This window comes from Phalaenopsis equestris, unplaced genomic scaffold, assembly GCF_001263595.1.
Source record: "Phalaenopsis equestris unplaced genomic scaffold, ASM126359v1 Scaffold000002, whole genome shotgun sequence".
In the NCBI taxonomy this organism is placed as follows: Eukaryota; Viridiplantae; Streptophyta; class Magnoliopsida; order Asparagales; family Orchidaceae; genus Phalaenopsis; species Phalaenopsis equestris.
This window is the reverse complement of record NW_018164444.1, coordinates 77,930,715-77,943,211: the sequence shown is the minus strand read 5'-3', so window position 1 is coordinate 77,943,211 and position 12,497 is coordinate 77,930,715. Positions and strand designations below refer to the sequence as shown.

General features: G+C 33.4%; 1 protein-coding gene across 4 annotated transcripts in view; it reads left to right on the top strand.

Annotated features, from left to right (window-relative positions):
• Positions 1 to 12,497, top strand: part of LOC110017905 — a 22,876-nt gene that overhangs the window by 4,440 nt on the left and 5,939 nt on the right. For 2 of the 4 annotated variants that reach the window (XM_020715061.1, XM_020715063.1), the window contains exons 5-11: positions 1,407 to 1,476; positions 1,732 to 1,822; positions 2,183 to 2,252; positions 10,990 to 11,085; positions 11,523 to 11,622; positions 11,695 to 11,781; positions 12,187 to 12,257. In XM_020715061.1, coding sequence (XP_020570720.1) covers positions 1,407 to 1,476; positions 1,732 to 1,822; positions 2,183 to 2,252; positions 10,990 to 11,085; positions 11,523 to 11,622; positions 11,695 to 11,781; positions 12,187 to 12,257 — 585 coding nt within the window. Of the gene's footprint in view, positions 1 to 1,406; positions 1,477 to 1,731; positions 1,823 to 2,182; positions 2,253 to 7,437; positions 7,505 to 10,989; positions 11,086 to 11,522; positions 11,623 to 11,694; positions 11,782 to 12,186; positions 12,258 to 12,497 lie in introns of all 4 variants that reach the window. The other 2 variants (XM_020715062.1, XM_020715064.1) reach the window with 2 other exon arrangements.

Here is a 12,497-nt window from a genome sequence, read left to right as displayed (position 1 = left end):
AATTAAGATAAGAATAAATAGTCATTTGATGCTTCATGCTGCTACATATTGAAGCTATACATTTATTGAGAGGTTTGATGGAGAAGTTCAGAGATAATAAGGAGAATCTACATTTGATTTTTATTGATTTAGAAAAGCTTACGATAAGGTTCCAAGAGATATCCTTTGGAGAGTTCTCGAGAAGAAATGTGTTGATATGACTTATATTCAACTCATTAAAGATATGTATACTAGTGCTGTTACTTGTGTTCAAACTGAAGGAGGATTGACAAAATATTTTCCTATTTCTGTTGGATTACATCAAGGATCGGCTTTAAGCCCCTATCTTTTTGCTTTAGTTATGGATGGTCTTACTGGACATCTACAGGAGGATGTACCTTGGTGTATGCTTTTTGCTGATGATATTCTTCTCGTGGATAAAACGAGAGAAAAAGCCCAGGAAAAACTTGAATTATGGAGGTCTACATTGGATTCTAAAGGCCTTCGTTTAAGTAGAACTAAAACTGAATACATGGAATGTAATTTTAGTAGTAATAGCTCTAGTGACAGATGTGTGACTTTGGGTGATCAAATTATTAAAAGGTGTGAACGATTTAGATATCTTGGGTCTGTTGTCCAAAGCGATGGTGATATAGATGGGGATGTTAATAGTAGAATTCAAGTTGGTTGGTTGAAGTGAAGGAATGCTTCGGGCCTTTTGTGTGATAGAAAAATACCGCTAAGACTGAAAGGAAAATTTTATAAGACGGTGGTGAGACCTGCAATGCTCTATGGCGCTGAATGTTGGCATTTAAAAGAGAAGCATAATAAAAAGTTAAGTGTTGTCGAGCTGAGAATGATTAGGTGGATGAGTGGCTTTACACTTAGAGACAAAATGTGGAATGAATATATTCGTGATAGGGTTGGTGTAGCTCCTGTGACAGACAAAATTAGAGAAAGTTGTCTTAGATGGTTTGGTCACATTAAACGTCGACCATCTGATGATCCTATTAGGAGAGTAGATGTTTTAGATTCGACTTGTGTTAAGAAAGGCAGAGGTAGACCTAGGAAGACTTGGGCTTATTGTATTAAAAATGAACTTAATTTACTAGAACTAAATGAAAATACGACACTAAATAGGACGCAGTGGAGAAAAAGGATTCATGTAGCCGACCCCACGTAGTGGGATTAAGGCTTTGTTGTTGTGTTGTTGTTGTATACCACCTTACTTATAAATAAAAAGGCGTATTTCACTTTTTAAAAATGGTAGTATTTTTAATGTGATATGAAAGATTTGGATACTATAAATATAAAAAGCAAAGTTTAGGTGTTAGATATGTAAATATATAAGAATTTGGTGGTATGTATGTAAATGCCCCTTCTGTTAGCCATTCTTCTATTTTAGTGCTAAGTTGTGCTTTGTTAAGGGTGGAGTTGTCACAGAACGTTGCTATGGTTGTGGGCGTTGCTTCCCAGTTTGTCCATTTGATAAAATAAGTAGGTAGAACTTTAGTTATTCTACTTTCAAATTCCTAGCTTAGTAGTATATTAATGTCGTGATGATTTTATGAAACCAAATTTTGCAAGATTTTTTTCCATTTTCTTTATATGTTAAATTGATGCTTCATCTTTTTTGTAACTTCGACAGTTAACATATTAATCTGATGTGGACTTCTTGTTTGTTTAATTTGATTTCATTAATTCAAAGTTTCTGTCTGCCTGCAACAGTAATTTTGTTTTGAGTTTTGTTAGGAGCGAAGACTTATATAAGGGAGACTGCGGCGACAAGTGAACTCTTGAAAAGGAATGATGTGGATGCCATAGAAATACATACAACTGGCAGGTTAAACGCTAACTTCTATAGGAAGATTTACACACAAACCACTCAATTCTTATGTGTTTACATATCTAACACCTAAGCTTCAATTTTTACTTAGATATGCCACCTTCCCAATGTATGAGAAGGTGTATTTCACTTTTTAAAAGTTAAAAAGGTGGTATTTTTAACGTGATGTGAAAGTTTTGGGTGGTATACTTGTAAAAATTAAAAATTAGAAGTTGGATATGTAAATACATGAGTTTTAGGTGGTATGTATGTAAATGCCCCAATATTATAATGCACTAAATGTGGTTCTTTTTCAACTTTTTTCAGTTTTTTGTAATACTACATTTTGGTGCCTTGATGCTTTAAAACTGTGATTAGGCACATCCATCTATTCAATGAGCTTTGGGATACATTGGGAACTTCAATCAAACATGTGAAACTAGTAGCAGTAAGTCAAACCTCACTTTTATATAATTTGTTTCTGGCAGCACTGGAACATTAAAAATGTTATTTCTTTCCAGGAATTAAGGATTTGTTTATCCTAGTAAAATACAATGAAGACGTATTCTATGAGTTAAGGTGCTATTTTACAAAAAAAAAAGTTTTTTATGAATTACGAATGCAAACTTCTTTGTTGGAGAACGGGGAAAGTTGTTCTATGCATTATCAATGGCATTTATTTTACGCTTGGGGCAATTACATACATAATCCCTAGTTCTTATGTATTTACATGTCTAACACCTAAACTTTGGTTTTTAGTTTATACCACTCAAATCTTTCATATCACATAAAAAATGCCATTATTTTAACTTTTAGAAAGTAAAATACATCTTCTTATGCAGAGTTAAGGTGGCATATATGTAAAAATTGAAGTTCAGGTGTTAGATATGTAAATACATAAGAATTGAGTCGTATGCATGTAAATCTTCATTTACAAATTTGTGGAGATCTCTAATTTTGCACAGAGCAGGGAAAGGGTGCTCAATGAATTACCAGTGCATGTATCGTAGTGATTTTGATACATGCACTGGTATATCATATAGCCATAGGGAATAAAAACAATTTAATGTTTCACAAAGTTATTGCTCTATCTATTCAGTGTCTTGTTTGCATATTAAGGGAAATTTCTAGCATAAGATTTAGATTCATTGCCAAGAAATGGCCTTTTAATTTTTTTGCAAGGGCTTAATAAATAATTTTCTATTATTTCACTTTAGGAAGATTTATTTACACACCACGCAATTCTTATGTATTTTCATATCTAACAACTAAATTTTAATTTTTTAATTAGCCACCTTATTTATACATGAAAGATGCATTTCACTTTTTAAAAGTTAAAATCGTGATATTTTTTATGTGATATAAAAGACTTGGGTTGTATAAATGTGAAAAGCTAAGTTTACATGTTACATATTTAAATATTTAAGAATTGTGTGGTATGTATGTGTAACGGGAAAACTTCTTTTCTTCTTATTCCACAATTAAAAGCGTATGATACATATATATATTCTTATATCTATATATTAGAAATATTTTTAATATAGAAAAGATCTTGTAATTAGATCTCTTCTAATAAGGTTACATAATACACAACTAATTATGTTACATAATATACAAGCTTCCTAATATACAACTATTATATTTAATGCTTTTCATAACACTACATCTCAAGCCGGAGCATAGAAATTTATCATGGCCAACTTGTTTTAAATATAAGCAACCCTTGCTCCATTAAGGGCCTTTGTGAAGATATTCCCTAATTGTGCCACAGTTTTTTTATGAGTTATATAAATTAAATTTTGTTGATTCTTTTCACAAACAAAATGATAATCTATCCCAATGTGTTTATTTTATTAATGAAAGACAAAATTTAAAGCAATATGAATTATAGCTTGGTTTTCACATTACATCGTTACTTGAACTGTCATCTTAAAGCCCATTTCTGTCAGGAATTAAGAGACCCACATCAATTCAATAGAGTCTTGCGCTATTGCTCGATACTCAGATTCTGCACTGGATTGTGACACTACATTTATTTTCTTACTCTTTCAGGAGACCAAATTACCACCAACAAAAACACAATATCTAGTAATGGATCTTTGATAAATCTTAGAACTTTCACAATCCGCGTTAGAGTAACATTCTATATTTTTATGCTCATGATTTTGATATAGAATCCTTTTTCCAATAACTCTGTTGAGGTAACATAATATCCATTCCAGAGCTGACTAATGATGGATGGGGAGAGGGATGGACTAACTTACATTATTAGCTAAATATGCAATGTCAGGGTAAGTAATTGTTAGATTGTTTAATTTTCTCACTAACATCCTATATTATTCAGGATCATTAAATGACTCCATCCATGGTAAGTTATTGATTATGAAGTATCAGAGTACCGTATGGTTTGACCCCTAATTTTCACGTTTTTGTTAACAAATCCAAAACATACTTCCATTGAGATACAAAGATACTATTCTTTCTCTTTGATACCTCAATCACCAAGAAGTAATCCAAGGAACTAAGATCTTTTTAACTAATTTTAAGAAATGATTTTAATGTTAAGATTCCATGCACATCTTTGTTATTAATAATAATATCATCAACATATACAATTAACAAAATGATCCCAGAAGCAGATTGTTTGTAGAATACATTGTGATCACTTTTACTCTTCTGCATCCCAAATTCTTCAATTGCTTGACTAAATTTTTTAAACCATACTTGAGGGTTTTGCTTTAGTCCATATAGAAGATTCCATTCACATCATTGTTAGTAATAATAATTTCATCAACATATACCACCAACAAAATGATCTCAGAAGCAGATTGTTTGTAGAATATATTGTGATCACTTTTATTCTTCTACATTACAAATTCTTCAGCTGCTTGACTAAATTTTTCAAACCATACCTGAGGGCTTTGTTTTAATCCATATAGTGACTTTTGAAGAAGTCATACTTTTCCAAACTTCTTTTGAGCAACAAACCTAAGAGATTTCTTCATATATACCTCTTCTAAATGATCACCATGCAGAAAGCTATTATTCATATTAAGCAAGCTGGTGTAAGGGGCAATTATTCATTGTAGCCAAAGACAGGAAGAGACGAACTGAAGTTGACTTAGCTATCAAAGATAATGTGTCCAAGTAGTCATTCCCATAAATTTGAGCACAACCCTTAGCAATCAACTAAGCTTTGAGGCGAGCTATAGCTCCGTCAAAATGAAACTTAACTGAAAAGACCTATCTACAACCAACAACCTTTTTGCTAGAAGGTAATTCAACTAGTTCCTAAGTTTCATTTTCAGTCAAGGAATTAATTTTATCAAGCATCGTTGCTCGCCACCCATAATGAGATAGGGCTTGCTGAACAGATCCCGTGACCTCAACAGAGTCAAGGGAAGCAATAAATAAGTAAGAAGTAGAAGATAACTAATCATAGTTAACACAAAAGGAAATGGGATAGATGCATTGACATTTATCTTTTCGAAGAACAATAGGTAAATGAAGGTAACTAGGAGAAGGATCCACCAAAGAAGAGGATATTGGTGTCAGACTAGGATCAGGGGAACGAGGTTTTCTCAAGTAAACATTGGTGATGGGTGGTCTAAGCTGAGGCACTAGCGGTGGAAGTGGAGCTGAATTGATGATGTGATACATTAACTCATCAGAAACTTGTGAGGATATAAGCATTAATGAGTTGCCAAAAAATAGAGTTTGTTCATGGAATGTGATATCAGTAAAGTCTATGTACTTGTTTAAGAAGGGAAAACATTGATCCTTTTTTTGCAAACTAAAGTAACCTAGAAAAGCTAGTCGAGTTGATGTAATCTTGGGTATGAATTTGGAGACCAAATTCTTTTGAGGGTTGTATATAAGATCCAAATTTTCTTTTCTTTGTCCTTTGATCCACATGATTTCTTTCCTTTTGTCGATATTTTTCTGATTCAGACTTTGCAATTTCATGGCTTTATTGTTGCCATCCCTCCACTCTATAAAAAGAGAGCTTGACTAGGGCCTCGAACAACTCCTCCCTCCCCCTCGCCTTCTTCAGCAACCCTCTATCGAAGCCCTCTAATCTCCTACTACCCCTCTCCCAATTAGCCTAAAACCATCGCCATTTGTTTGAACTTGTGCAATACTAGAGATTAGAGCTAGCTAGGAGGGCAACGATGGGATAACGACATACTAAAACCATCGAAGCTCCTACCTTTCTCCTCCTTCAAACCCTTACGATAAGTGGCGATCAGGGCTAGCGATGAAGGCAACAACGAGATCGTAGTGTGCAGAGGCGACCTATTTCCTACCCTTTCCATCTGCTCCTACCCGAAACCATCGAGGAAGGTAACATTCGTCTACTTCGCCTTCCTCGCGCACACTTCAACTCCTCTGAATCTCGTAATCCATCTCCTAACGGGATTTGCTAAATCCCAGAGTTAAGGCAAACAGGAAGAAAAATGGGATTTAAGAAGTTGTAGTTTTCTATTTTTTTGTTTAGGCGTTACACATGCATATCCCCAAAATTTTATTTAAAAATTAACTTTTCCTCTTCATCAAATAAAACAAACCAAGATATTATTTTAATTGCCAGTAAGCCTAAGTTTACTTAGGTTCATAGATTCTTCCTTTTAAAAATAATAATAATATGAATGATAATGATAATAATAAAGGGTCGATTTGATTGCATCTAATTTCATAAATAATAAGTTTAATTTCATAATTATTTTATCTTATTTTCTAATTGGTGTATGATCAATAGTCAAATCGTTAAATTCGTAGAGGTATCACGTTGACCACATCGAGGTAAGTAACTGATCTTTATTATAAGATAAACGTATCATTCCTAGTTAGCGATTTTATCTTTGTTAATTATATTAGATTCCTAGCCAATTATGGGGTTGTCATTCGTGCCCTTTTAAATTTTGTTCATATATTTGCAGTAGTTCCTATTTTGGCTCATGATGACCTTATTGTGTAATTAACTATGTTATATTACTGCTTAGCCTCATGTTTAATTGTTCACATTTCATGATTTCAATATTTATTATTCTTTTATATCTTTGATGTGATAAATTTCATTATTTCAGTTGTCATAATTGTTTATAAATACTGAAGGACATTTTGTAGGTATATTCTTGTGTTGAAATGCATGACATATATTTAATATTACAATATTATTATGTAGATATTAAATTATTTTGTCATGACTAGCCAGTCCAACGCGTCCTTCAGAGAAATTAGTGGATTTTCATGGGATTGGTGCCTATATTTTTTTGTTTCAAAGTGTCGTAGTAAATTGTTTATATGTAAATATAATTATATATATGTATTCATGTAGATACTGAAATTGTATATTATTAGGTTGTGCTAAATGATTGATGTGTCATATATGTACAAAAATACCTGATCTTGTAGCATATAAATATCCACATAAAAGTGATGTGTTCGAATCACTCTTATTCATGTTTATAAGCATGAGAGTCCTTACAAATTGTATTATAAACATAGTAAATCATCCATATTTATTGTTCATACTGCATGCCCCATTTTCCTTGCGTTTTATGATTTAATAAATAGTTGTTATTTACTTAATTTGATTTTCAAACTTACTCGTTGATATTTTTATATAACAGGCTTCGCCCAACCACTTATCGGGTCATCTCAACCAGAATAGATTTTTCAACTTTAGATTTACTTTTGGTATTTTCTATTTCATATTAGTTATTGTATTTTTTTCTTGGTCTGGGTAACTGTTTCCCTTTTTTCAGTTTAGTTTCTTTCAACTATCTCATTTGCTTTCAGTTGTACTAGTTGTATTCTTATTTATGAAGTGAAATAAAATTTTTCTTACATCTTTCTGTTATTACTTGCATACTCTATTTCTTTTTAGAATATAACATGTTCAAATTTTTTATCACGCCCTGTGTTGCTGCGGTATACTGCCTTTCAAACTCTACGTGTGACATTAAGAGAACCAAGAACATTGGAGATAATCAATCTGCCAAGTTGATATAAGAAGAAATTTTATGAAATATGAAAAAGTGTTTTGGATTACCTATCATATGATCTGTGGCACTAAAATTCTGGATCCCGTGTGTAGAAGAGGAATAAGACAAGTATCATTGTTACTTGACTCAACAAGGGCAGTCACAGAGGGAAATTTTTTAGATGATTTTTAAATTGGATGAGTTTAACATATTCATCCGCAAATAATTAAGAGTTTGACTTAGTAGTGATCATGTGAGCTAATTGTAATCTAGAACTCTTCTGATTTTTTTAGCAACTTCTGACATGTTTTCTTTTTATTACCAGGTTTATGACATAGTAGCAAACTACCCTCGAGCCTTGATTTATAGATTCAGAGTTCCACTTCCATAATTTGCCCGAGGCTTTGTTCTACTGGTGTTTGTATTTTTTTTTTTTTGGCTAGCTTAAGCACTAGGTTGTTGTACGGATGAATCCTGAAAACTCGGAATAGTACGCAATACTCTAGTATAAGCTTTCCTTAGAGTAGCATCTCCTGGATCATATAGGATCTATGATTAGACACCTTCGTACTGTGAGTTGAGGCCAGCTAGAAAAGTCATAATAACCATTTTTTCTCTGAGTCTGCTGAGTCCGGACATCAGTACTCAAAGGCAATAGTGCATTCAATTCTTCATAAACATATTTAAATTGCATGTGATACGTGCTAAGTGATTGATCCTATTTTTCAGCTCGATAGAACTCTTAGCATGCATCAAAGATTCGAGAAATGTTCTCCCATAAAATGCAAACTCCAATTCCTCTATAGCATCTTTAACACACTCGCACTGAGTAATATAACCATATTGATCAGGTTTGATAGAGTTCCATAATTATATTAAAAGCTAGGCTCTCATACACTCAGAATAATTCAATTTAGTCTCGGTTTGGAGATTATCAATAAGATGACTTTCTTGAGAATAACTTCTCATGTAGTGTGATAATTTTATTCCAATAAAAATAACTGACATCATTTATTTTTTTTATTTGTAATTTTAACCAATGAGACTAAATTGTCACTCCATATTTCTGCTCCATAGCCGTGATTATCATTAAATATGAGATTAAGTACAGATGAGCTGAAGGGCGAGGCGACAAAGTTGAACGACACAGCGAAGCTGAACAAAGTAGCATGTGAAGTCAAACAGGAAGAAGGCAAAGCAGCCAAACGAAAACGCTGACGCAATTGACCTAGGTAGACAGAGTTGACGAAGCCACATGAAGCAAACGATGCCAATTAAGAAGAAGATGGGCGACAGTGCAGTCAAAGATGAAGAAGACGGATTGTTTCCAGACGAAGACGATGACCAAGGCGAGGTCGATGTAGATGAAGTCAAAGGACACAAACGAAGACGTCGCAGGATGACGACTACGACCTGGATGATGTCACCTCATGATGATGCCCTAGGGATGCAAAAGAAGCCATTGTGGCCTTGCAAACAACATTGTTCAAAGCAAACGAAGCCCTAGAGAATGAGCCTAAGCCGAAGATGAGGATTCCTAGAAGCTAACTTCAAAGACAAAAAATGCAGACATGAAAGACTCGACGAAGCTCTGATATCAAGTAACAGGAAAACTCCCCTTTTCTTATTCCACAATTGAAATTATATAATACATATTGATTTACAATCCTATCTGATGTGGGGAGTTTGATGAGCGCCAAGCATCCAAGGATGCCTGGACCGAATCGGTTCAAGAAGTATTGGGGTCCGGTGAACCCTCAAAGGCTAGGGAGTATTCTATTAAGTGTAAAATCAAGGGTTTGTTTTTTTTTATGCATATTTTGTTGTGACTGCTTCTTTTCTTTCTTCGTGTGGTGTTCCTAGCGACGTCTATAGGGTGTGAGAGAGATGATTGACATCTAGTAGATCAACCGTTTATCTTGCTTGTTTTTCTTTGATTTTTGTAAGAGCAGCCTTTATTTGTATTTCTTCCACCTATCTATTGTCGTTTCGTTGTGTTTTATTTGCTAATTTTGGTACCGAGGCATATTATTTTCCCCCTCAACTTATTTGGTTTTCTTGAACTGAGCAACATATTATTCATTTGTACACTTATGCAAGTATAATATGATAAGCACAAAGAAGTCAAATAGTTTCATTTCTAGTTCTAGTAACTCCAGAGTTTTACTATAACTTATACCTGGTTAGTACGTTAGTCCCCTTTTAGATTTAGGTTCAAGATTGATATTATCTTTACAAAATTTTAGTCTTCATCATTGGGCAAACTTCCGTTAATCGAAAGTTTGTTAGACCCGTATATCTGTCATTTGATAATGTCATCTCATGAGTTCTTCTATGATGCATGCTTTGTTTGCTGTGCTTATCCTCGTATGCTTGGTTGTTTCACACCCTACATGTTGAGTAGCCATTTAAGCCATTTTTTGACTGGAATAAGGAAACTTACTTAAAAAAACCCATTATGTGCCAAACCCAAAGAAAAATGAACAAAGATCTTTAATCGAAAAGTGCTCTTGTTCTCCTTGCCTAAGATGTAAAATTAACCATGGGGGTTTGCACCTATGGGAACCCCCATGGGAAACCTGATTATTTGGAATAAAATAAACCGTCTTTGTTGCTTTATATTGACTGGGGGCAATCTCTAGTTCATTCGAGTCATATATGTCTTTGTCTTTCGAGTCATATTTGTCTTTGTCATTCAATGTCTTTGTCTTTGTAGATCATTTTTTATGTTGTTAGTATTATTTCATTCTTATGGAGTGCTTTAAAGTCCAACGATTGTGTGACTAGTCTACCTTCCATTTAGTCTTATGCCGAAGCATAAAGGTCAAGGTCTGCGACCGCTTCTGCACCTTAGGATGGTGCAATCAAACCCAAACCCCCAAATCGAAGCCCTCAAGGTGATGTTGGTTCGAGTGTTATTCATATAAATATGAAAGATCAGGTGCAAGTTATTTATTTGCATAGGAAATGTGTGGTTTGTATGGAAATGCCCCCTTTTTTTCTACTGAACAAAGGAGTGAATTTCATTTTTTGCAGGAAATAACTTAGAGATAATATTATTGTTATTATTACTATTATTATTATTATCATTATTTCTGTGTATGCTTTAACTTATGAAACTATTGCAGATTTTGCTTTTCAACATTTTTTTATAGTCTCTTTAAGATAAATTGTTGTTTTTTCCCTTTAATGATGCAGGTTAGTATGCCTGATATTGGAAATTCGACTTTCTCCACAATGCAAGATATGCATACAATAATGGAATCTCGTCTCCTTGGTTACAATTTATGGCAGGTTTGTTTGTAAAAATTTTATTGGTACTTGATACAAATTGTAGCAACACAGCGGCTGCCTAGTGTCTCTTTGCGGATATTCCTGTGAATATGAAGTGTTCAAAAGTAATAATATAAATTACTGGTTTTTTGGCAGCGCTTCATGCTGTTATTGCTGCAATTTATTGTTTTTCACCCAATTCTTATGTATTTACATATCTAACACCTAAATTTTGCTTTTTTACTACATTTATACTACCCAAATCTTTATCACATGAAAAATACCAATATTTTAACTTTTAAAAAATGAATGCATCTTTCCATAAAATAAATGCATCTTTCCATGCACATATAAGATGGCATATATGTGAAAATTAAAGTTTAAATCTGTAAATACACAATAATTGAGTGGTATGTATGTAATGTGGGCATAATGCTGTCAGTGTAAATTTTCTTCAGTTAGATGGCCGGCCCATGAGTGGGGACATTGGTCGAGGTGCTACAAGAGAGGCAATTAACTTTGCAATGCGTTTGGCAGCTATACCAGACAAGCCTCATGGTCAGGTTCTGAGAACTTTTATTGTAAATTAATTGATTCTGCTGGACTTAAAAAGTAAGCCTTGCCTCGAAGGTTTTTATCAGCTGGCTGGCGGAACAAATTTGCACACAATTGATTGTTTAAAGAAAGTGGGGCTTTTCAAGGCAATCAAATTTTCAGGTATTTGTTTCTCTTCATTTTCCAGAAGTTGATGAATAACATAATATTTTTTTGGAAGATTTACATGCAGACCACTAAATTCGCATGTGTTAGCATATCTAACACCTAAACTTCAATTTTTAGATACATAACACCTTAACTATATATGAAAAGATGTATTTCACTTTTTAAAAGTTAAAATGGTGATATTTTTTATGTGATTTGAAACATTTGGGTGGTATAAATGTAGAATGCAAAGTTTAATTCTTTGATATCTAAATACATAGGAATTGGGTGCTATACGTAAATGCCTCCTATTTTTCTAGTATTTAGTTTAGAATCATGCTTTTCTTTGTCCTCAAACGGGGACTGATAAAACGGATATGAACCAGGAAATATTAACAAGCTTTAACATGGAAAGTACAGGTACGGGAGGCATTGCTGATTCTGCACAAGCTTTAATTGGTGGCATAGCTTATGGTGGTTACGCTCGGAAGGTAAAATTTACTTGTACACAAATGCTGCTTTACTTGATGGCAATTCTTTTTATTTTTTTACTTGTTCTTCATGTAAGTCATGCTCGGAAGGTTCTATAACTTTGAAGATCAAACAAACTTTTCAAAAAAGATTCATGTTTCAGTGCTTATTACTAATGATAAATGTCACACTTTCTACTCTAAAATATATTTGGTATCTTATATATATATATATATATATATATATAATCAAATTAATTT